General features: G+C 41.8%; 1 protein-coding gene across 4 annotated transcripts in view; it reads right to left on the bottom strand.

Annotated features, from left to right (window-relative positions):
* The window catches only part of nphp4 (nephronophthisis 4), a 166,763-nt gene that overhangs the window by 37,742 nt on the left and 103,547 nt on the right, over window positions 1-25,474 (bottom strand). For all 4 annotated transcript variants that reach the window (XR_005075959.1, XM_037103458.1, XM_037103459.1 and 1 more), the window contains 6 exons: window positions 23,787-23,924; window positions 15,689-15,846; window positions 12,474-12,665; window positions 8,925-9,112; window positions 1,369-1,529; window positions 331-514 (listed from right to left, as the gene is read on the bottom strand). Coding sequence is in view for 3 of the 4 variants with exons in the window: in XM_037103458.1 (XP_036959353.1) it covers window positions 331-514; window positions 1,369-1,529; window positions 8,925-9,112; window positions 12,474-12,665; window positions 15,689-15,846; window positions 23,787-23,924 (1,021 nt within the window). In the remaining variant the exon portion in view is untranslated. The remainder of the gene's footprint in view (window positions 1-330; window positions 515-1,368; window positions 1,530-8,924; window positions 9,113-12,473; window positions 12,666-15,688; window positions 15,847-23,786; window positions 23,925-25,474) is intronic.

The following is a 25,474-nucleotide window of genomic DNA, read 5'->3' as shown; positions in this document are numbered from 1 at the left end:
ATTGTCGTACCTCGGGGGACAGGATTAAGTGATCTGCCTTATCTGCAATCAGATAACTTTTTTGGTGCCCAAGAACTTTTTTCAAGTTAAATGCCATCATGAGACCGACCACAAATCCTACAACAAATTCATGGGTTTAACTGTGAAGCCCTCATTCACCCGGACTGCGTAAATTGGCACTCTTTTTTCAATATTTTGAGACTCCCTATTGAGACCATTTTTGACACATGGTGTTGACGTTGTGGGTTCGGCAACGTCACATCAATACTTAGTAAGCAAAGAAGGAGCTCAACAAAAAAAAAAAAAAAAATTAAATGACATGCAACATACCTATGTTGCCTGTGCGTATGTGTAGCCGGCCCCTGACAATGGTGTGGACCGTCATGGGGCTGATGGCTGACCGTTGGCCCAAATCTGCGCTAGTCAGCAGGGTGTCCTCTCCGACATAATCAGTGGTCAGAACCTCCACCTCATGAAGGGCCTGCACAGCTGACTTACCCTGACGCAACATGTACTGGAGATGCAAAAAGATATTGGGGGGGTTGGGTGATTAAAGGAAGACAGACTAGTAAGAAAACAAAAGCACACAGACAGAAGGAACACTTGAGAGTCTGAGTTACATGAATTGGGTCTTGTTCAAAAAAACCCTAACAAGTTGCAAACTACTGCCTTACTTCTTCTTCATTTAAATGCTTTACAAATATCAAGCGCCAAAAGCAAATCGATTGAACATCAAGATTGGGAAAAGAGTTGCAGTACAATCAATATATATAGCAGAGTTGAGACGACCAAAATCAAAAAGCCTTTACTCTGGGATTGGTTTATTTTAAGAGGTTAAAGTGTCGGTCAAATCCTTAAACACAGAGTACACAGTGAGCAACACTAAATAGTGCTGAGTTTGTTCATGCTGCGCCTCACTCTGGTGCTGGTAATTTTGTTTTTACAGATTTCAAACTCATCTATGCTTTTTCTATAAAAACAAACACTTTTTTTACCAGGCACAACTTTTCCATTTATTATCATTTGTGCTTGTTCAAGTTAACAAAGATTGAAACCATTAAAAACTATGATGACATGTCTGCTTGGTGTCATTGTGGAAACCCGGTTCATACACAGTGAAAGCTTTTGGTATTTGACATTCTATTATCAGTGGCTGTTTTCTCTGCAACACACAGTTCACTCTATTAAACTGTGTTAAAACAACCTGCAAACATCGCAAGAATCCGTGACAGAAAACAGAAAACGCATGTGTGAACGAAATGTGCTGTTTTTCTTTTGTGTGGTTTAACTCTCCTTGTGATGTACACCAGGTGAGTGGGAATCAGAGCATAGAAATGTTATACTGCAACTACTGAGTCAGTCTTTTACCTTGAGCTCTATGGCGGTAGAACCGATGAGGAGCAGTGAGTCGCTGTCCCAGATGTCGACGTGCATGGTGTGGAGGGCCAGGTAGCGCAGGAACCAACGCTTCTCTCCTGGCCTCAGGAAACCATCATCTACTCTGAACTGCACCTGCAGGCCCGGAGAGGCTGCACAAGGAGAGAGAAGACTTCAGCACAGAGGGGAAACAGCACACACACCTTTCAAAACTGTGGACTTTATAAGAGAGGGCCCACGAGTACTTAACTGTTGTACAGGGAGAACAGAGACTAAACAAACAAAACACTTATACGAATACACATTTGTATTTTTTTTATATTGTATATATTTTTGTTTAGTTCATTGATTGCTCATGCATAACAGGTCAAGATTACTTAATACTTATATTCACAAAGCAATAATAAATAATAATATTCTTGATCCACATCTGGGGAACATTTTGGTCTTCTGACTGCCCAGGGGATCTATGTAAAGTGTATAGTTTCACACATGACTTCAGACAAGGAGTAAAGGTTTGTGCATTTCGCACTCTGTTGTTTTTCCAAAGTTGAAGAGCGACAGCTGAGAACTGCAAAGGATTTTTCAGATATCCAAGGCTTCTGTCACAACAGTAACACACATAAAGAGAACAAAGTTAACAGTCGAAAACTGTCCCCTTGTCAAGACAGACTGCATTCTCTGAAAATTGATCTTTTTTTTTTTTTTTTGAATCCATTCAGTCCGAGTTTGAGAAATTGGAAATTCGGAGACATGGAAGTGTGTGGAATCCTGTGTTTTTAGAGCCTGACCCATACTTGAGATTTAAAGTCAGGGTTATCTCTCGTATCATCATGGAAGCGCCACACGAAATCACCCTTTCAAAAGGTTCAAAAGTTGAACCAGTGTAATTGTGTCCAACAACAACAAATTAGGTAAGGAGAAGAAGTCATCGATTTGATCCCTATTTTAGCCTTTCCCTCTATCCAGATGGGTTTAAATTTCCAGTGAGAGCCATAATATCTGTAACCAGCTGTCAACCTACTACTACTACTGGGAGTCGTTAGGTCTGATGATTGCACTGCATGGGAGTACAATAACCAGGGAGTATGAGGCCATTTCACAAAATCAGAAGCACCCCAGGGTTCCCATAACTCAAGATGATAATGACGCCTAACACACTAAAACCCTCAAGAATGATTTTATGAACAGCAGGAGAAAATCACGGCTTTAATCAGCACATCAACAATCAGAGTGGTGGATTTCCCTCTTGATCACTCAAAAGAAAAAAGGTTTCCTCTCTTGAAGAAAATACTGCCAACACAGTTTGAGGACTTCTGCTGCCAGCAAATTCCATTTGATATGTAGAAGTTATATCATTAGCCGTTTGTTATTCTGTTCACTCCTGCAAGGTCGCATTCTGTACAGGGACTACCTCACCAGCCACTTCATGTTGATGAATTCAATTCAAAGTAAAAGCCCAGATTGATTTCGAGAAGGTGAAACGACTGCCCTGATGAATCTCTAATAATTCTCGGTATCTGACTCATCCTCTACATCCGAGCAGTTGACCCCATCAGCGATCCGACTCAGCTGGTGAGTGGGTACCATGTACTGTAAGCTGCAGCCCAAACGCAACCTACAGTGGCGTGTTCATGCTGCCGCGTCTATTAAAGGTGCGAGTGTGCCAACTTGACTCCCACAGCCAGGCTCCAACTCTGTATCAAAGCGCCCACACTGTCTTTCTTCCCATGACTTTAACATGCGGAGAGGCAGCTGGCTGGATAGAGGCGGGGTAATGAGGACCTTTGGTGACAGCTTAAGAGACCAGCAAACCCCTCTACACGTGATGTGATACAAAAATTCTTCCTTTTTTTTTTTTTTTTCTTTTTTTTTGGTTTGTGCGCCTGTGTGTGACTGGTTCTGGTCTGCTGTTCACAGACAGGAGATGCTGTCTGCCTTTGTGAGATGCAGCTGAAAGTAGAACATATAACCCGGTAACATTCCGCTTTCTTCTTATCAAGGAAGAGAAGCTTTTGAAACAGCATTTAGGCCATTTTGCCGCTCAATCTGCAGTGAAAGGCAAAATAAAATTCATCTGGGTGGACTGCAGCTGATTAAAGGAAGCTGAGGTGGGTTACAGTGGAGGTTTCACAGACTGCTGAGTAAAATCCACCCACACTGGAATGTTTTATTTTTCTGATCAGATATGTGAGACGACATAAAAGAGAAGGGGAAAAAAAAAAAATACTGACAAAGGGAACGTCTGTTTAATCTAAAGCAGACAACAGCAATAGACATTTACAGACTTGTTTGACAGTATTCAAGAAAATAACATAAAGAGACAGGGAGAGACACACAGAGACCAAAGCAGTTTTTATGTTTCTGTGCTGCTTAAGAACTTATTTTCCTTTAACCTAACCTACGCAGACTCCCTCACCCCTTCCCCCTCCCCTCTCCCCAACCACCCGCCAACTCTCTCCTCTTGGACCATTAATTCTCCCAGCATGCTCTGGAGCTTGTGTGCAGTGGACGGATGGCAATGAGAACACAGAGGTAGAGTGGCGAGAGAGAGAGAGAGAGAGAGAGAGAGAGAGAGAGAGAGAGGGGGAAAGCAAGAGAATCTGCCATGTGTGTGTTTGTGCTCACAAGCGGGGAAGAGTTGACAGATCTGGCCCAAGGGTTTGTACGGGATTGTGTGCGTGTGTGCAGCTAGGTCTGCAGACGAGGAGCGGCACCCAGCAGATACCCCTCCCACCCGCCCACCCTCTCCCCCTCAACCTGGATGGCCCTGCCTGGTGTGTACACAGCAGACCAGGCAGGCTGAAAAAACCCTGCCGGGGATCAACAACTCTCAGAAACACTGTGAAGGCTGAGGGCAAAGAAAACAGAGAGGATGCACAGAGCGTGCAGATAAACGTAGAGACTGACGCAAGCCAGAGCACCGCTGAGCACTGAGGCACCATTAACCAATTCATCCGCGGGAACAAATGGTGGCCACTTAGGGATTCTCACTGCGTATCACGGATAAGATGCACTTTATTAGATTTGATAGTTATCATGAAATTAGTCAACAATCTGGTGCTTTTCTACAGGGACACCTAAAAGTAATAATGTGCAACATTTTTAGAGACGTAGAATTGCATCTTTGTTTACCTTAAAAATAGATGCTCACACATTTTTTCTTGAAAATGTTAAGTCATATTAACATATCAAGGTAATATATAGGGCGTGTTTGTCCTCCCAAGAAAAACAGAAGCATCGGTTGTTTCAGCAAACAACACCCACATGTTCTAAGTTTAGGTTCATATAGAAAAGATCTCTGGTTTGAGTATATAAATTATGACTCCTGTCTGTTGGGAGCAAACGAGGAAGTGTTTTATTTTAGAGCCAAAAAGTCCACAAAGCACAGTTGGAGTGGTTTGGACGCTTCAATAAAAGTGTCTGACTTTGCCAAGGTCCCCCTCCACTGAAGGAGCAATGTGTATGAATTTAAGTTGAGAACATTAAAAAATTGACTACAATGATCAACAGAACGCGAAGGACTACTATGTTAAGGAGATATCTACAGAAGTTAACATGCTAACCAGTTAGCTCAGGCTTGTCCGAGTTCAAAGTTGCTGTCCTGGTGGTGTAAACACCATCATCCGCCGGGTGCTCCAAGCTGCTTTTACAGACCTCTAGTTGCAAAGCTAACTGAGCACACTAGCTAACTACAGTTAGTAGCAATTAGCAGCTCTTCAGCTGATATAGTGCCCGCTACTTGTTTAAAGTATGAATTCCACAGGGCGCCAGTTCTTGCATATTGCACCTTTAATGAAACTGTTATTCAAAGCAAACCACGATCCTTTTCCCTAACTCTGACAAGGTTGAAAACAGAGGCCAAATTTATCAAACCAATGCTCGTGCTTTGTCCTCAAATGCATGTTCTGTAAAGCAGATACACCAAGAGAGGTTTACATGTGATTTGTGCAAGTCCATGCAAGGTACACCTCTCTCCTCATTACGTCCACCAATGGTTGGTTGATTGGTTGGTTGGTCAGCAAGATTACGCAAGAACTAGTGGACAGATTTGCATGAAACTTGGATAGAGAATGGTTAATGGGAAAAGATGCCGTTCATTTTTGGTGTGGATCCAGGAATCTTAAATAACTTCCTTCATCTTCCTCCAAGATGTTTTTTTTTTTTTTTCTAATTTCTCAGGGAATAATGCATAGATCTTGAGGGGAAAGAAATCATATCTAGGTGGCTGATATCAAATGCAAATGATACAATGATACAAAATAAAAACACAGACTTAGCTATGCACTCTGTTGAGTGCCAGTCTAGTTGTATATGCTTTTAAGGGAGGATGGCACAAATAACAGCAGAAAGCATTGTTATCTATTCTGTGTTTTCCTTCATTCATATAAATGTGTTTTCCTCCCTCATAAAACATTTTCAAAGCAAATCTATTAAGTATTTCAAATCTCTCATTATTTATTATTTACTACTTTTAAACTATTCTCACAACATTTTCCAAAGGAGTTTGCTGAGGTCTCTAACCTCATCTAAAAAGAAAGAGAACTTTACAAGCTAATTTGTGTAAAATGAGGTGGAAATTTTTATAAGTCACTCAGACTCATCCTTGCAAATTTAACAATTGTATTTTGCTTTACTTGTGACTCCAGTTATAAAAGGTACAGAGCCGAGGAAGAATAAACTACCACAAAACACCCAACAAAGAAACACTTCATGCACGTACGTTTGGTGTGTTGTTAGCTAGCTACGGCAAGCACCTATTCAGTTGGTACACTGTTGATGGCACAAGCGGAAAAGTGGCTTTGTGTTCAATGTGAATGCACTTAATTTTTTTCAGATTCAACAAAACCAACTGGAAAGACAGAGACATGTCAATCAAGTCGTGTCTGTCTGTCTGCACCCACACAATCCTGAGAAGAGTTATAATCAGGAGGCAAATGGAGATGTCTGTGTGGGTGGACCCTGGCTGTGTAAGGCACGTACAGGATTATTACCACCCCTGGAAAAATATCTGCTAAAAATAACACACTTCACATATTGATCTGTTGTTACCGTTAGCTACTCAGAACTTCCACTGCTGCCTTTTTGTGTTGCAACCTCAATTAGTTGTCAAGACAGAAAATTTACTTTAACTTACATGAGGTAAACAGCAGGATGCCAGACTGAGTTCTCACCCCTTTCTCAGTCTTCACTGTCAGTTTGGGAAAGAAGGGTTAGTGACTGAGGGAGCTGACTGTCTTATTCATCGTGAAATTACTGGGAGAAACGTACTGTCTTTGATGGTGAGAAGTCATGGAGGGTGAAAATGCATTAAATGGTTTTAAAGGACACTTTCTATGGAGGCAGTTTGTCACAATAGCTGTGTGTGGTTTAAGCTCGTTGGGTCGGACAAGGCTCTGCAGTCATTTTCACAGATTGAGACGTGACAACAAGACCGATGGGGAGTGGATGACACCACAGCGGAGACTACTCAGAGGAACAAACAAATCACGACTGCTCATTTTAGATTTTCTCCAGGCCAAAGTGAATATCAAGAGCTCATCCCAACACTGAACACTGGGTGAAGTTGCAGGGTATGGGACTCACAAACCACTTAATAATGACAAAAATCAATCAACACAATGCTATATCTTTTACAGGAGAAAAACCTTTTGCCTGTCTTGGGTCACACACCTTTACAATGACCCTGAGCAAAGAAACACAAAAGCATAAAATATATACATCAATCAGGCATAACATTATGGCCACCTGCCTAATATAGTGAAGGTTCCCCTGGTGCAGCCAAATCAGCTCTGACCTGTCAGGACATGGACTTAAGACCTCTGAGGGTGTGCTATTGTGTCTGGCACCAGGGCATTTTATAGTGGATCCTCTGGGTCCTGTATGTTGGGGGGTGTGTCCTCTATAGATCAGACCTGCTCCAGCACATCCTATAGATGCTCGATCAGATTGGGATCTGGGGAATTTGGAGGCCTGGTCAACACCTTGGTCCCTTTATTGTTTTCCTCGAGCTGTTCCTGAGCAGTGTTTGTGGTGTGTAAGGGAACACTGTCCTGCTGGGGGGCCACTGCCATTGGGTAGTGTTGTTGTGATGTGGGGGTGTACTTGGCCCACAACAGTGTTTGGATGGTTGGTGAATGTCAAGTGGCATTCACATGAATGCCAGCACCCAAGGTTTCCCAGCAGAACATTGCATCATGGTGAGATGATACATGTTATTTACGTCACCCGTCAGTGGTTTTAATGTTGTGGCTGATGGCTGTATAGGGGGCAGTATATCAACAGAGTAACCAATAGCTGCTGCAAGCTAAAGCTGCCTTTAAGTTGTTACATCCGAAAGTGGTGCAGCTAGTTGTTGGGAGAGGGAGCACGGAGCACTGGGGGAGTGTTGTTTACACCGCTAACACATAATCTGAGAACACCGGGAGGAGAAGTTTTTCAGACCCGGGACGGGTGACCAAGCAAGGAATGCCGGCAGCGCACAGTGTCATAACATGTCAACTGTTTTTCTTCAGCTTCAGTTGATATTTTTGTTATTTACGTCGTTGTTTTAAACCAAAATTAATTCATACTGCACCTTTAAACAAAATAAAATCAGCCATGAAGAATCAACAATGGCCTCTGTACAAACGTTTGCTGAGCCTGTGCTTGTAATTTTATATGTAACTGGTGAAATTTGAAGCAATTAGAACACAAATTGAAATGTTTTCTTTTTTCTTTTTTTTTCAAATGTTCATAAACTTCATATCTGCTTGTAATAAGATTAAAATTGGCTGCAATTTTATGACACCGTGTAAAAACATCTTTACAGAAAGGGTAGTTTCTGAGTTGGACATGAACAGTATTTAAGTAAGAAAGATAAGCAAGGGAAGCATTTACTAGTGAACAGGTGGAAAGGCTTGCAGGCTTAGAATATATGGAGGGATCTGTCTGAATGCAGGAAGGCTTCGTGGAAGTGCACAGGATGACACAGACTGAGAGTGATGCGGAGACAGATGGAGAAATCTTGACGGAGTTAGACCTGAGTGCATATGTCTGGGAAATGGAGAATATGGGTGGGCGTAAGAATGGGCAGAGGAGTGTGGGGGGATTGTTTGTGTGTTCAATATCACGCTCTGTCAGAAGATGTAATATCTCTTCCATTTCATTAGTTGCTACATGAATAGACTTGACATCAATCAGCACCCGCTCGGCTGATTGAAAGAGAAGTGTCTCGGCATCGGAGAACGTCGCGGAGCATCGTGGAACGATGTGCGTAGCCGCTGATTGTTCATTGTAAACCTGGATAGCAGTAAAACATAATGTCTCCAAAAGCTGTAATGGATAAATGTTACAAACACTGTAATCAATGGCAGGGACTTAGTGTGGGCTTTTTATATGATGCATATAATGCATTGCCCCGCCTTCTGACATGGACATGAACACGACAAACAGCACATGTTTGTCAGTTCACTCTATTACAAGAAATCTACAGTGTATCTAAACTTTTGGGACAGAGGAAACGAGCAGCAACATTTATTTATTTTTTTGCAGGGAAGGATCCTTACCAGTGTTGACAGTGCCGTCTTTGTTGATAGAGGCCAGCACACAGGGAAGTGGATCGCCAACTTTCTGTTGAACCTTGTCACTGGTCAGCAGTTTGAGCTGCTGCGATGTGACAGGTGGAAAGCGATAGAACTGGAAGGTGAAGTAGATGTTGTCGGGCCAATTGGGACCGACACCCGCTGTTGGGATTCTGTCAAAAGACGGGAGTTCTGTAAATATTCAGAAAACAACAACTGTATTTCACAGTGCCATATCTGAAAGCAATGCGGCATGCAAACAAATGCACAAGTAATTGATTTACTTCCCTGGACACTATCAATTAAACACTAACTGTGGTGTTTTTATTCCCAAATCCATGTGGGGAGTAGAGTGGCATGCATATTTGAAAATTAATGTGGGGAAATGTCATTAACAACCTGGGAGAGTAAATCACATTTCAGCTAATGACAATTTCAGAAAAGAGTAAAATCAAATATGCATGTCTTGCACGTCCTACCAGAGCCGGTAATTCAGCTTTACAGCTACTTAAAAGTGAAAGCCCAATAATCAGAATGAGGATTAGAACTTAAGGGGGTAAATCACAGCTTAAAAGTTGCTATAAATTGGACTGGTGATTGAGCAGGTACAAAGTCAGCACTATACCTTTGATTCATGCTAAGCAGATAGCTCAGCTCCTTCATAAAAACTAGAGGCAGCATGAAAACTAGTTATTGGATCTGTGGGAGACAGGAAGTCTTGTCTGTTTATGTCTTAATATGGTTATATTATCTAAACACAAAGGGACTCGTTTTTTTGTTTACGAGGACTCCTATGGTGAAAAAAAAAAAAACGAAAGAATTTGTGACTCAGGGAGCCTCCTGGTGTTGTGTATTCCTTTTCACATAAACACCACCCTCTGAGTGTGATTTCACACACGTATACAGACCTAAACACACACTTCAATCTGCTGACGGCCTGCAAAAAGTCCCGGTGAGCCTGCAAGCGCTCAATTTAGCGCCGAACACATTAAATAATGAGCGAAGTCTCAGGATGAGCTTCTTTCTGTTTCCGTCTGATAAACAGATTAGCAATCAGTCGTCGGGTATTGAATAATGAGCAGAAAAGAAGAAGCAATTGAAAACAAGCAGGGACTTGCTGGGAGGCCCCCCACGATCACGGACAGGGCCGTCAGAGCCGAAAATTTCAAAGTGGAATCTAATAAGAGCAGTGTGTGACCTCCCTGTCAATCACACACTTGGATATTCCACTGTTAAAGAAGCTGCCGTGCATCATCCTCACAGAAGAGCCGGCATAAATATTCATTCTGTAAACAGACAATATTGATAATTATGGTGCTCCGGTGAAAGGTAGAAATTTTATTGCCATCCATGGGCTCCCCACCTGGCTAAGTGCTGCTGCCTAAAACCCCTGCCATGCATGTTTGTCATAATAATGAGATAACCCCTGACCCACTCTACAGCAAGCCACAGAGATTCAGATACAGAGATATGCAATGCTCAAGGGTTTCAGGCAGCACCCCAGACTGTCTTAAGGTCACCTTGAAAAAAACAACAACAAAAAAAACAACAGAATAATAAAATTAGATCATTCCTTCACACAACACAAAATGAAGTAAAAATCCCAACTCTGATATTAAAAAAATCTGTTTTGTTTCACTGTGTCCCTCTGATAATAATCTAGTTTTTATCTCCCCCGAGGCTTTTCAATATTTGCTGTTGTAATCTTACAATATAACAAGATTTTTACAACCAAACTTCCTTCCTGCAGAAAGGAGGTGATTTAATTGCCAGCCTGTGTGGAATAAACGCGGTAACGATGCGGTGCTAAGGAAAGCTGGAGGTAGGGAAGATGTAATTATTGGCTGTTTTGTTCAGCCTCAGTGGGGAAAATCAAGTGAAAAGAGAATATGGAAAGAATGGGGTGTATTATGCCCAATGTGTGCATGCCCAATTAGGGTTTAGGGTGAAGTGGAAACAGTAGGTGAGACTTTATTATTATAATTTCAACCCGTGTAGGTAATCATTTGCCTGTAAGCCTTCAAATTCCCCTCTTGGCAAACCTGGGGTTTGTTTACAACCTGTCTGATCGTCTGACTGATCGTGATCTTTACTATGTCACAGTTTGCCCAAACCAGAGTTTTCCTGTGAGTGGCTCACATTTCAGCAAGATGTCACAGTGCTGCCCATTTGTTCAACTAACAAGCTGAGTTTGGTTTAGTCCTGTTGCTGCAGCAATTTAGGAAGAAATGTTAACATAGTACTTTTGTGTTAATCTGCTTAATATGCTTGATTTTAGAGGCTGGAACAGAGACTGACATTAACTGAAACAAACAAACAAACAAACAAAACACTTGTATGTTTCAATAACAGTGACTGACAAAACTGTCTGACAAGAGTGATGTCAAAACGTGCAATTTGAACTTGTAACCTTGGGTTCTGTTAAATTAATATCTGACATTTCGAAGACAGAAAAACATATATTTCTGTAAAAGAAATCCTTGTTATAAATCCTTGGTGTCTGTGTTTGTCCATTACTCATCCAGACATGTGTTGCTCGGGCGATCTTTGTTGCCCTTCCAGCAGAAACTCTTCACATCTGAAGTATTCAAGCAAGTGCCATATTTTTGTTGAAAACTGTGTGTTGTCGAAAAGGCAGCGGATTTGCAGCTATGTGACATGATTGGATGATTGGATGGGAGCACTATCAAATATAAATACAAGTCATTTGTTTGTCTCTAAAGTTCAAAGCACCCTCAGGTGACTCTGCATGACGTTAATGGCATTTATTACCACACAGGAAGAGCCAGAAGAACATTTTGATCTACATATATTAATTCACACCATCGCCAACAAACCAAATCTGTCAATTCACACCCAGCAATGAGAACGGCATTGTGCGTCGCGTCTCTTAGCAGCCAGAAATGACAGAGGTTGGTAGCCATGGCAGCGTGGCGGTGAATCTATGACAAACAAGACAGATGTGAGTTGGGTTTATCAATCTGCTGACAGTACTGATGACAAGATAGAAGGACACACAGTGGTGTGTTTTGTACCCATCCTTCAGCAGCCCCCCCTCCACTGTCAGCCCCTGACAGAGAGGACACTGGCTCCAGGGTTTTTATGACGGGCCGCTGACAGTGACACGATTCTTCCCATGCTGTCGGGAAATGTGTTTTTTGACTTTTTTTTCTCTGCAATTTGTGAGTGTATGTCTGCGTGCTGTATGTACTTGGCATGTGCATAGAGGATGACTGCGAGGACTTTAGGCCTGCATGGCTTAAGTGCATCGACGTTTTGGCTACAGTTCAATACAACAAAAAAAAGGAAAGGAAGGAGGGTTCTTCAGGCAAGCAGGGCATTTTCTTTGGCCTTTAACCAAGAACACGTATTATATTTACAGTAATACTTACCAAGCATGTAATCTATCAGAGCATACATGCCTTATCAATTCTGATCTTTATGACAACAGCAAATACATTGAGAAGGATGTGCTGCTGCTGGCAGTTACTAGAAACACTGCAGCCACTGGTGACCCAGCATGGCGGACCTCACCTGCTAAACGCCAGAAACTGGAACACCAGCAGGTTGCCCTGTAGCTGGTCAGTCTCCTCGCGCTGGGGGTCAAAGGGCACGGGCTCTGTGGGGTCCAGGACTTCCGCCACCTGCCCGCTACAGTCGACAATGTCAGGGAAGCCAGCGGAGTAGAGGTGTGCCATTGAGCTCCTGGAGCTGACTGAGCAGGAACTAGAGGAGAAGGGTTAAAGAATCATGAGCGTGCATCGATCACTCTCCGAGCTGAAAAAGATTTCCGTGAATGCCACTCCAGATGCTTTATGAGCAGCAGGAGGTAATGTGTTTAGTCCCCGGTGCGCTGGCCCCCTTGGGTGATTTGTGGTTGTAAACGACCCAGCTCAGTTTATCTTGGATCACCTCCATTTAGACTCAAGATGTTAATCTTTTGGGAGATAACTTCAATTTACTTACTTCTCTCGCCTGTTAAGCTGAACCTGAATTTCAACACCTGGCTGGACCTCGCAAAAAAAAAAAGCAGTGAAACAGTGATTAAACAGCATGAGGATGTCAGCAATATCCGTCAGGCAGCGGCGAGGCGAGAATGCTTGCGGGGGAGAGAGCGAACGGGTGCCAAAGCGCTCCCTCAGGATTTTCAAGCATAATTGGCAGTTATCTCTAATCATGGCGGCCACCTGTTTTTCCACAACTATGGTAACATTCATAACTTATACTTTCAACGCTGACACCAAACACTCTGGGTATGATAAACACAGTGCACAGATGGCTGGCTAAAGTGCAAGCACAGGGAAATTAACAATAATGTTTGGGCTTATCATAACAGCGAGGCTGTCCGGTTGGTAAACAGTTGAGCCCACAGCGTCACATTTTGTGGAAGACGGAAGCCTTGATCAAACTAATTAAGGCAGCAACAGTGAAGAAGACAGTTGATCTGGGTTTTCCTCTGCGGCTCTGTCGATTTCATGCTCTCCCCCTCTCTTCCCCTTCGCTCAAAGTTCTATCTTAATTTAGCCCCGGTGGATTAATATGCAAGCCATCATTTTTATTTCAAAAGGGGCTCGATCAGATATGCACGGCAACTTCAATTAAACTTCTTAAGAGTTCATTGTTCTTCTTAAAGAAGTGGGTCATTCCATGTCGAAAACAGTCAAAAAGATGTTTTGGCACCGAGTGAAGAGGCAGAGATGTTTCAGCCCACTGAACTGAAGAGCATCATGTCTGGATCCTAACTCTGGGATTGGGAAACTGTTTCAGTGCCAGCTGCTTATTTACAGACTCTCTGCACTAATGCAATGCCTTGTTTCAGAGTTACTATTTGCTAGGTGTACACTCTCTTGTGGTGTCTCGCCTCAACAGACCTGGCTGCATTACCACAGCCACTATGATGCCCTTTCCCAACTCTGTTATTTGCTGCAAAGCAAACCGTGAGCTAATTTCTATTGTGTTCTGTGACTCTAAATCACCTTCAAAACCTCTTCCTTACAGCTGGCTTTGAGACTGAATTTTCACACTAACAAACAATGTCGAGGCCATTAGCCAAATTGGGATGTAAAGGCTGACACACCAATTTCTTTAAATTGGCTCTGAGCTGAGTTCCCCTATACAACGCTGCTATGCTACCCGGTGAACACATGCTGCCAATTAGTGAGCCGATCGATATCGCTCTGTCGACAGCAAGACAGAAAACTGTTGTGGTAATGAAGGACTGTACGAGTGTTCCCACCAAGACTCCAAGGCAGATACAGCAGTCGCATGTTAAAAGGATGTTCAGAAGGGCTTTCATTCAATAATGTCTCCCGTCAAACATGAATAGCACTTATGTCACCCTCAACCTATGCTCCAATGGAGAGGCCGGCCACACGCGAAACTGTAGCAAGGCGCCACTTACAGAAAATAACAATTGGAGAAAAGGTGAAGAAAGAGGAGAGATGCTTGAATTCTTCTAGTTTCACATATATATGGAAACCACTATAAAAAACACCAGAATGTCCTTTTACCATCAAGGGCTGACCACCAATTTAATTCTACTGAAGTCAGTAAAGCCACACATAATGAGCAGTATCATATTGCCCACTACTGTTTTATTGATTACAGCTGGCTTCTTTATTGTTGATCCCAACAACAACATACATGAGGCGGACATTCCTTTATATCTCTATATTTGGGTTTCAAAGAGCAGAACGGTCCCAGTTGCTGGATTTAATATCAGTTTATGTAAATGATCCACGTTAAAGGGAATTCTGGTATTTTTTTTAAACATGGGCCCTATTTTTGACATGTTTTGGTATGTAAACAATTCATATGTACCAAAAGTTTTGGCATCCGTCCAGCAGATCAGCTGGGAGCTGCGACTTGGCTACGATGCGTGCTGCAATGTCACCCACTGGGGCTAACTATGACCCTCTAGGTTACATCCACGTAAAGTGCTTGTTTCTGCCGCTTGCTATTTTAAGTGTCTGACAACATTACTAAAAGGATTCCGGCAGAGATAGACCTCAAGGAGAAATCTCGCTGCAAGGGATGAGTTGCTGCAAGAAGACGACAGAGGAAACATAAGTTAGAATTGGAGAAATGAGTTTGAAGGTTACCTAGAGGAAATGCCAGCAGGAATTTATCTCCGAAGTCATAGCTGACCATTAAACTGATTTGACACTTTAGATGAGGCGACGATAACTATTCAGCTCAAGACAGGTCGAGATGTGTGTTTCTGGCTCTGTTATATACAGACATACATCATGGCTGCCAACTGAGGGGACCTACTTTAGCAATGTTAGTCATTTACACACTAAAACATTTCAATATAGGGCCGAGGTCTAAATTTCAAATTCCATTTTAACGTGAGTGATGATAATTGAAACCCAAAGAGGAGAGAATGAAAAACGATGCCATGAAAAAAACACATTTAAGGAACCAACGACCAAGAATGTTTTACGAAACCATTTAGAAGAGATGTTTAAGAAGGTGAAACAAAACACACAGCTCGTTGCTTCGGCCGTTTGGCTTTCTATTTTTTTTCTTTGTCGACACTATCCATGCAACAATGGCTGAATGTAAAACAACACACTCACAGCATGATATTTCACTCTTAAGTTTCCTGTTCTGTTAAGCCTGATGGTATGTTTACATGACAGCTTCAGCAAAAATTGTCACAGAGGCTTTTGGCAGATTAAGTGAATCTGTGACTTTCTACAGCAGATCATTCACCACGTCTGCAATAGTCAATATAGGTGGCTCACCTAGGCACGTTCATCCCCAGTGTGATGACAGGGGCATGGACAGGGGTGAAGGGCAGCTCCTGAAGTTGGTCTCCTTCATCTAGAGCTGAAGGTGACACGTCCCCATCCCGCTGAAGGTCCATTTCCAGGTGGGCTATGTTGCTGACACCTGAGTAGGCCTGGAACAAAGTGAGATCATATAGATACAGGTAAAGATCAGCCAGTAATCCCAACCCTAAGCCCCTAAGACTGGGTCTCTTTATTTAATAGAAACCATTTAAAATCAGGTGCAGGATGTCCTCCTCTCCTCCTGCTGTACAGTATAAAGGAATGAGACGTTTTCATCTGTTTTCATCAGGATTTTTGTTATTTTGCGCCCAGCAACTCGGCGGTAAGAAAGAAAGCAAATGGTAGAGTTGCACAAACAGATTCTGGAAAAGGCCAAACACTCTGGCAGCTCCAGCTACACACTTACAGAAGAATTACACATCTTCAACACACAGTAGCCACATATACATGAAGAGCTTACCCTCATCTATTTTTACTCAGCCCTTGTGAATGCTTGCATTAATTATGAGTACCCGTCTGTAAATTACAAGGCACTAAAAAGATTTGTTCATCAATATAAAAGTCTACACGTAGCCAATAATATATTTTTTTTACATGAGGGGTGCTCGTATGTTGGAGCATCTTCATAGTGTTTATTAGGTTATGAGTCATTGTTCAGTGCAAGGTGCAACTTCTCTGGATCATAAAATTAACACCTGTAAATTGATATGTTGATGATGAGCAAGATGATGTGCGAATCTCGGAAACTTCGCTCTCCTATTCTTATTTCAGAGGGTGGAAAACCAAGAGACGTCTAAGGCAGAAAGTGTGACTTTTTCTTAGCCATCGCTCCCTACAAGCTGCCCTGCCAATTATAAAATCACACCGACAGTGTGTCAGGCTAAATCTTGAGATTTCCTCCTGGATATTACTCTCTGCACGTTTCCTTTGTGTCGAACTTTTTTATCGCTTCTGTTTGAAAACTCTTGATCGCATCTGGTTTTGTGTGCCTTGCTATCTACAGAGACCTTTGTGAAACACCTGTTTGTTGAAAATGCTGTATAAATAAACTTGACACGGGGACAATTCATCGCCAAGAGAAAGTGGTAAGGTGTGCCAATGTAATATCTCAAGCCATCGCAGGACACAATATGTGGGATAAACTTTAAAGAGACGACTCAGCTCAGATAGTATAGCCTTAGGAACAACAAATATAAGGCATGCAAGTACTTGTCTGACACTCGATTCATCGCAGCAGCAATTTAGGTGATCTGCTTCTCACTTGATTTCTACCTAACATACAAACCAGACTTTCACATACAGTAGGAGCTCATTGTATGTTAGTGTTAGTGTTGAACTACCAACTTCATTCTGCATTGTTTGTTAGCAAATCACATGAAAAGACCAATACTAAAACTGAAAAATGTGTTTGTCCAACTGTCAGTACTTTTCCATTTCCCTGCTCTGCCTGTGGCCTTATTCTTAAGTGAAAATGCAAATCTTTGAAAGTGGGTCAGACATACCTCTTTCAATTTCTGGAAAAAAAAAAAAAAAAGGCTCAGTTATTTAAAAAAAACAGCTATTTTATGGATTTATTCACATTTGGTGCATGAGTAGGTGAATGTCGAACTACAGAGCCCATGGTCAATGAATGTAATGGAGGAAATTGTCACCTGATGTGTCTCTCATGGTTCTTAAAACGTTTTAGTGAAGCTTTATGGCAAAGAGGAAAAGGTTTCAGACACACAGTACTTGTGATCAGGATTCAATTAATTGTTGGTTTTGGTCATGAGATCTGCTGACATTAAGGAAAATACTGACAGCTTTATCTTTGGAAATTAAAAGATTTTACGAAGAGTTTCCTTGACGGAAGTATTCAGTACTAATAGGAAAAGTTTCAGTGAATAAATTCAGGTTGATAGTTTGTGTAAACAACGCAGGTGGTCAGTGGAACACGCAAAGATCTGGAATTCTCTTCGGGCAAGTACACAGTTCAAAATACCTTGAGAATAAAGGTTCCAATAATGAGTTCAAAACAAATGAATATTTGCCCGGGTCTGAAAGGAGCTTTCAAGGACATTCCTGTTTTCCCCAAATTAGTACAAAATAACATAAATCTTTCCAGGAAACCGTCAAGGACCCATTAAGTGTTTACTTTTTCTTGTGAGAAAATGCTTTATTTTTGTGGTGCGTTAATGTCCCTTCATGTCGTGAGAATGAGCACAACTGTGGTAACTTTTAATTGAACAAAGTGCCATCCTAACTTTTTACTAAATGCCAACAACTTATTGTTTATATTTTGACTTTGAAGCACTCTTGCATTTAATCTGCAGTGCAGTTACTGACATTCTTGTGTTTAACAGCATCAGTTCTTCTCATCCATTTTTAAGTCTTCTTACTTCACAATAACAGCTATTTAGGAAAAGAAAAATACACTGTAATGCCTGCGGTTCAATTCAACATTTAAGAATTTCTTTTTGGCAAACATTAATCCTCTCTTCATTGTCATTGACAGACACGCAGCTGGAGGGGTATTAGCGCAGATAATTAGCAAAAGCATGCTAATAGTGTCATTTTCCAGTCAAGTGTGTTTTATTCTGGAGTTTGATACATGCACATGGTTCAGTTGCCCTACCAGAGGACATGCATGGCTGTGCATTATGGGGCTTTACATTAAACATGCCAGTAATAACATTAACCGGAGTTATGCAGCAACATACACATCCATGTTTCTCCTCTGATCAAACAGCCTGCGATATAATAACCTTAGACAGTGCCAAGGCGCGGTGGAGAAGCCTTCACATGTTCCAACGGCTAAAAGTAATGGATTTATACAGCACGTGAACCTGCTGCCATCAAGCATACGATGTATGATGACATGTGAGTAAGTGCTTCTTATCAGCAGGTGTTTTGCAGGATATGGACAAGGACAAATAGAGGTCCAAACAATAAATTCTGCAAGCTGGTATAATGACTCAATATATGCAACGAGAATGTCAGAGAAACCGTCGTACAGTACCATAACAGATAACTAATAACGGCAAATGGACTGGAAATATAATGCATCACACTTATCAACGACTCTAATGTCGACAGGGTTTCTCGGGGCATTGTACAGTATCGGCCGCAGAGTATAAAACAAGCAAGCGCAATCAAGCAACTGTCACCTTAGTATAGAGGAAATGATATATATATACAAGGAGTATCAGGACGGTGCTGCTGAAGCGAGCTGATGTAACTAGTAAAGAAGAAACACTGCAATCTTTCTGTCACTGTTGAAAAGTTTTAATCATAAGGATTGAAACACATCCATTGTCACTTCAGCTAACTACAGGATTTTGTTGCTACAGCCTTAACTCAGTCTGGTATGGCCAGTAGATTAAGGTAACTGATGTTGGCAAATCTTAGGTAAATATTATCCCCCTTTTGCAACTGAAGTTACTGAGTAAGTGTGTTTCAGGGCTCTTCTCTACTTTTGCTGCTTGTTGATGTGTTAGTGTTTAGCATTACTGTACAGGTTCACTTTAAGGGCCAAGATAAACCAGGCTGACAAAAAAGAGAGGAAGACTACTGACCAAAAGAAGAAAAATGCATAAATAATTCAGGTCCAGGTACTCAAAGTGGTTTGAAAAATGGGCCTTTCTTCAGGGTGTACTGACCAGACCAACAATCGTCTATTGGCCAATGTCAGCACCACTGGTGAGCGTAGTGCGCTAGTTGTTGCAGCGTGTTGAGCACAGTTAACACTAGTCAGCAGCTTTCTGGGTGACCGAGCACGTGAAATCAGCAGCGGAGCAAATCGGGAAGCGACATCACCCTGACTGGTTGTTCAGTTTGCCAAATCAGTGCAAAAGAGGAGAAACGGAAGAAGAAAGAGAAAGCCCATTAAGCCTGTCACTGTCAATTATTTCACCCATTTAGCACAGTTTCACCACGTATTTCACCCCTGCCTCTTGCCAGTGCCAATTCCAACAAATTCTGACAAATTCTTGATTAGAAGTGGCTATATTAGCAAGTTGAAAGTTGTCAAAGTTAAAACAATTTGTACAGCTGCACTTCTGAGTTTCCAGTTCAGCTTTTTGATTAACAGATACAGACTTCTACTATCTGGTGGTGTGGAGAGTTATTTCCTCCATCACATGCGCAGAACGTATTGGCCGTCAGCTGCAGTCTCTCCCTGATTTGACTGAACAGTCAGCCTCAGTCACCACAAGTTCTGCAATGTCTGTCCGGGAGATATGGGTCCTAAAACCAGCCGGCAGTTTTGTCACATTGTCTAAGCCGCTGGTTGTCTAAACCAGTGGTTCCCAACCCTCAGCCTGTGACCCCTTAAAATAACCTTTTCATACTCATTCTCCAACAATATCAGCTAAATCATTAATGCGTTATACTGATTTAGAATAAATCCCCCCGGTGGAGAGGTTCAAGTTTAATTATTCAACTATCTAATTCTACTACTAACTCTAAAACAACCCAAATTTTTGCTGTCAAATAGCCCACACAAGGGGCCATTGCACAGGTAACACACAGGTTTCAGGGCATGCAAGAGGTGGCACGGAGAAACGAACCTTTGTTCAAATCCGATGGTGAACTGTATACATCAGCAAGTGCTTTAGCAGACCAATACAAAGATGACTTGTCTGTGGATTTTCTTTCATTTAGAATCGCATTCGCATCCACCATAAAAGAAATCGAGCTTGGCTCAGTTCAAGATTTGGCACACACTTGATTCATATAGCATCACTCCATACTACCAAGTGTGTCTGATGTAGCCACGGCTATTAAACTATTTCTCACTCTACCTGTAGCTGTCGCAAGCACTGAAAGATCCTTCTCAAAACTTAAACTAATTAAGACATATGTCGGGGCCGGCCATACTGAGTATTGAAAATAAACACACACGCAGTCTGGACTTGAAGACGGTGGTATGGGATTTTGATCTTCGATACGCCAAAAGATGAAAGCACGTATACTCGCCTGCAAGCCTGTAAGAAAACATGTTGTCCTGTGAACATGTATTCACAATTGACAATGTTTGATGTGTTTGATTAAGTGATTTGAAATCAAAATAATTTAGCTGTAAGGGGAAAGCTTGTTTTGTCCTCATAGTACAGTTGTGTAACAATCTGAGTGGGCTTTTTACAGTACCTTTGATTATGAAATCCTGCACTCTGCGACAATGAGTAATGAGGAGGAGTCAAACGCAGGACCATGGACAGTGTCACAGACAGCTCCTGGCATCATTACCGGCCGCGCGCACTAACGATGTGCATGTTCATGTGGAGCAGCGGTCGCAGTTTCCCACATACAAAAAATGTGATTAAATGTGTGTTATCTAACAAGCACTGGTTGGTAAATTTACCAATTACAATTCTATCCCACCAATATGGACATGATGTGCGTGTTGCATTTGCTTATCAGCAGGGAAGTGAGATCCAAGTGGTCTGTCGAGACGCATTTTAATGCCTGTATGAATAGACATACTTAGAGCCGTCCACTTGTCATCTGATCACAAAGATAATAAATAAGGTGATAATACCAGGTGTAAACAGCCTCTAAGACACATGTTGCAGACCGCACCCCCCACCACCACCATGACAACCCTTAAAAATAAACCATGTTTTTAATAGGGGCCCACTCAAGGATAGTCGCGGGGGGGGCACGTTTATGTTATGGTGCTGAGCTAAATAGTATAAGTATGTTTTAAGATATGGGTTAATCCTACTAATAAAAATTTAAAAAACACTAAATTTTGAATTGCACTAGTGTCATTTTTCAGAGTATAACGAGAGCCGATTGCTTGAATTAAAAAAAAAAATACTAAAATACAGGATGTTTTAAACTTTTGACCACCAGCTGCAGATACAAATGAAACAGATAAGTTGTTCTGACAGTTCCACAGCACGACCTAGTCAGTCTGTCAGAACCAAATTGAATTGTGCCTTTTTTTAGCAATATTGTGCCTGATTATATTGTTATCTCCAGTAAGCCTGAGCCACACTTCCTGGATTATTCCTGCAATATGATTCATGTCTTAAGCTATATGGATTTCCAGCTTGAAATATGGGAGAAACCTATTAATGCCACTGCTGTCTAGTTAGAATATGAGCAAAGTGACCAAAAGAATTAGACTGCAACCAAAATGAGTTTTCATTGCAGGGTGTCTGGACTCACCCTCAAGGACACAGGCAGACATCAGGAAGTTGTTTGAGCATCTGATAGAGATGCTTTCTATGAACGTATCTCAAGCACAACTTGTCAAACTGGGAGGAGCGCCTGGGGCAGACACAGAACACAATGGACGGATTATGAATCCCACCTGGCCTGGGAACATTTGGGGAACGCACTCAGCGATGGATTACAAGGTTAAGATACCTGCATTTGTCATGTCCACAGCAACGATAAACGTCTTAAGTCCTGTCTTTTACTGCACATTATACCTGTCACAGCTCAGTGCCCTCGCTGACTTGACGTGATGACAGCGAGTATTTAGACCACTATCCACGTGACTGACATGTTGAATGTTATCTATTTCCCAGAGCCATTTGTTACATACTAAGGTTTGACTATAGCACTAACTTCACTCCAGAAAAGCTACTTTGCCTGAATGTCGAGAAGAGAAGCAATGGACTGACAGAGAGAAAGTCTACAGAGCCGACACTTTAGCGTGTGCACTAGTCAGTTCACAATTCCCTGTACAGCTCGAAATGTCGTCGTGAAGTGACGATTTTTCTCCATCACTTCATAGTACATATCATATAAGAAGGTGCAGAATGACTTTGATGAGCAGAAAAAGATTCAGGGATAATCCCAGGATTAAAGCACGATGCTTTCTCCTCCATTCTGTGAGATGTTAGCACCGTTTCTACTCTGCTGTGGGCTGATTTCCAAATATATGCAATCTTTGTGGGTGAACACGGACTAAATTAGCAAAGACTAGGAGGCTTTCAAAGGCAAAAAATGACTCTGCCTGCTGTTTCCCGGCAGCAAACACCTACACCCGAGGGTAACAGGTTATCCTCGTGTCATTTCAGGAAATTATTCAGTGCTATTAGCTCTGAATCAGCACAGTGTCGCTGACTTCCTCGTTCCTGCTATCCCCTGGCTGCAATGATGGGATTTTATTCAGATGCAAAAAGCTTGTTAGCAAATACTGCCAGTCAGGTCTTTTCTCATTATTAACTGTACGCCACTTCACTGGAATCTACATACTTTCAATATGTTGGAGCTGGCTTGCAACACTAGTTATTAAAGACTGCTTACATTGGGTTTGGACTCCTTGGAGTGCTATAGTGTGATTTGGTAGTTCATAGCATAGTTTACTAAATTATCACCAGCTATGAGAGCAGGGGATGCATTGTTTTTACCTTGTGTGTCTGTCTGTTGACTAGCGCTGGTGTGAGCTCAGCACAAGATGTCTCAAGTTTTGAAATACTTTTAAAACAACTGCTGTATTTCATCAAGATCTGCCTTTGAATACTAATGCCTTGAGTGAACTGGAGTTGATAGAGAAAAAAGGCAGATAAGTGTGATAAAAGGCTAAATCGTTATTAAAAGTGGTCCTGGACAAAGCAGATTAAACCTATTTTGCGAGGGGGCAAAACACCAGGTGATGCGGGATACTGGATACCTTAAGAAAAACTGAAGTGGCCTTTGTAGAAAGATTTGAAAAGTCAAGTCAAAGAATAATGTTTCGTTTGATTATGAAGATGAAAAGGAGTAGCGCCGACACCTCCAGCAGCTCCAGCATAGCTCCAAAAACAAAGAGTGCGCGGGGCTGGAGTTCACTTTAGAGGTTTGGCGTGTGTGTGTCTCCATGGGTATGAGGCTAGGGGCAGAGTGCTGTAAAGGTGAGTGTGTCTTTGAACTCTACTGAGTGTCTGTCTGCATTTCCTTAGGGATGAATAAAGGCTTGCCATGTTGTGCATTGCTGTGTCTGAATATGCACTTTGTGTGTAAAGGCATCTATGACTCTTTTGCTTAATGTTCATGTATTTTTGCTCAGCACATGTACGTGCGTGAGTACAATGCTGTGTGTGTGTGTGTGAGCGTACGGGGGTGGAAATCTTACGACATGTGACAGCTGGTGGGCCGATGCCAACGGGGAAGGATGGAGCAGAGAAGGAAACGACTGTTGCCATGGTAACGCCGAGCTGGAGTGGCTGATGGTCGGGTAGCGTGAAGTAGCTGCCAGCTGAGACAGTGAGAGCTGCAAAGAAACAATGCAAATGATTCGCTGTTATTATTATGATTAGGAACAACAGGGCTCAGGAATATACTTTATGCCGGAGAGACACATGTGCCATCTCAAATGACAACAACAGACCATTACACTGCCTTAGCACTTATAAGCCCCTCTCTCTCCACCCGCTCCTCCACCCACGATCCTTTAACACTGTCAGCCCTCAGCAGGTTGAATACAAAACAGTTTTTATGCTCTCTATTTGCTTCTGAGGACTTCTGACTGGAAACAAAAAGAATGTAGTTACTAATTTGAGAGTTGGCCCTCACAGTTGTCTTAAGCGTTTTACAAGGGTGTCAAACAGATACAACAGTGGACTTTTATTAATATGATTTAAAGACAGCTGAGCTGCACCCCCACTCCACTTGTGCTCTACAGAAAATAAGGTTAGCAATGTTTCAGTGCAAAGCAGCAGCGACTGGATGTACAGTGCAGGACACAGATTGTTTTTCGAGACAATCTTCCAAGAAAAACAACATCAGCCGTTTGAACAGGTGCCCCAAAACACCTCGTGTTAACTAGTATGTGGATCAGCACACAGTAGGGCGCATACCTCCGCAAAAACCCAAGATGCCCTTTAACTTCAGTCAAGCCTGATTCAATATCTGGGATCCTCAGTCAGAGATACCATCATCAAGATCCATGCGTTATTCCCTGGGTAATCAATAAAAAATAGCCTTGGCAGAGGTAATTGTGGTAGGAGCAAAGGAGGTAGTGAGGGGACGTTTCTAGGGAGGGGGAAAAAGAAAACCAAGGTCCTGTAACCTTGATTAAGTTGTAATTTTCCAACCTTAGTCACAGTGCTGTCACATCATAAAAAAAACCAAAAACAAAACAAAACAAAAAAAAAATACAAATTAACAGTGTTCAGTAACAGTCTTGGACCGCATGGACAATGATGTGTTGTCCTGCTGGGTTAGGGTTGCAGGAGGCATGGAAAAACAATATATTTTGTCATTTCATTCATAGCTTCTTAAAGACTTTTGAGGGACAGGAAGTGGTGAGCTGAAATGATGGCAGCTTAACACAGTTTGAAAGAATGGTTAAGCAGAAGAAACTGAAATGTATTAATGAAAGAATATTGTGTTTCTGCCAGGGGAGGCTAGAATTATTGGGTGATTTGAGACTTAGGGCTAAGAAGTAATTCAATACTAGTAATTCTTGCAAGCAAAATGTAACAAAAAAGAAAGATACACCTGGAGGCTGCGTTTGATGTACACTATTAGAGAGACACATTTGATTGAATCAAATATTACTTTCCTTATTCAACATAGGAATTCTAAATACATTTGCTGAATCCCAGTAAACATATATGCTTTTTAAACAAATACTTTTATATTGATTTCAATCATACTGCCTCACACTATATACTAAAGGCTGAAAGTTAACAACAAATACAAATTAAACATTGGAGATATGAAACAATATGATCATGTGACTTTATGGATTATTTATGGCTTATGAATGTGCAAAAACTTTCATTTTGTTGATAAAATAGGAGACATTTCTCAGAGCGG

The sequence above is a fragment of the Acanthopagrus latus genome, chromosome 7 (genome assembly GCF_904848185.1).
Source record: "Acanthopagrus latus isolate v.2019 chromosome 7, fAcaLat1.1, whole genome shotgun sequence".
Classification (NCBI taxonomy): domain Eukaryota; kingdom Metazoa; phylum Chordata; class Actinopteri; order Spariformes; family Sparidae; genus Acanthopagrus; species Acanthopagrus latus.
Note: the sequence above shows the minus strand (reverse complement) of the source record. Positions and strands in the feature narration are given on the sequence as shown.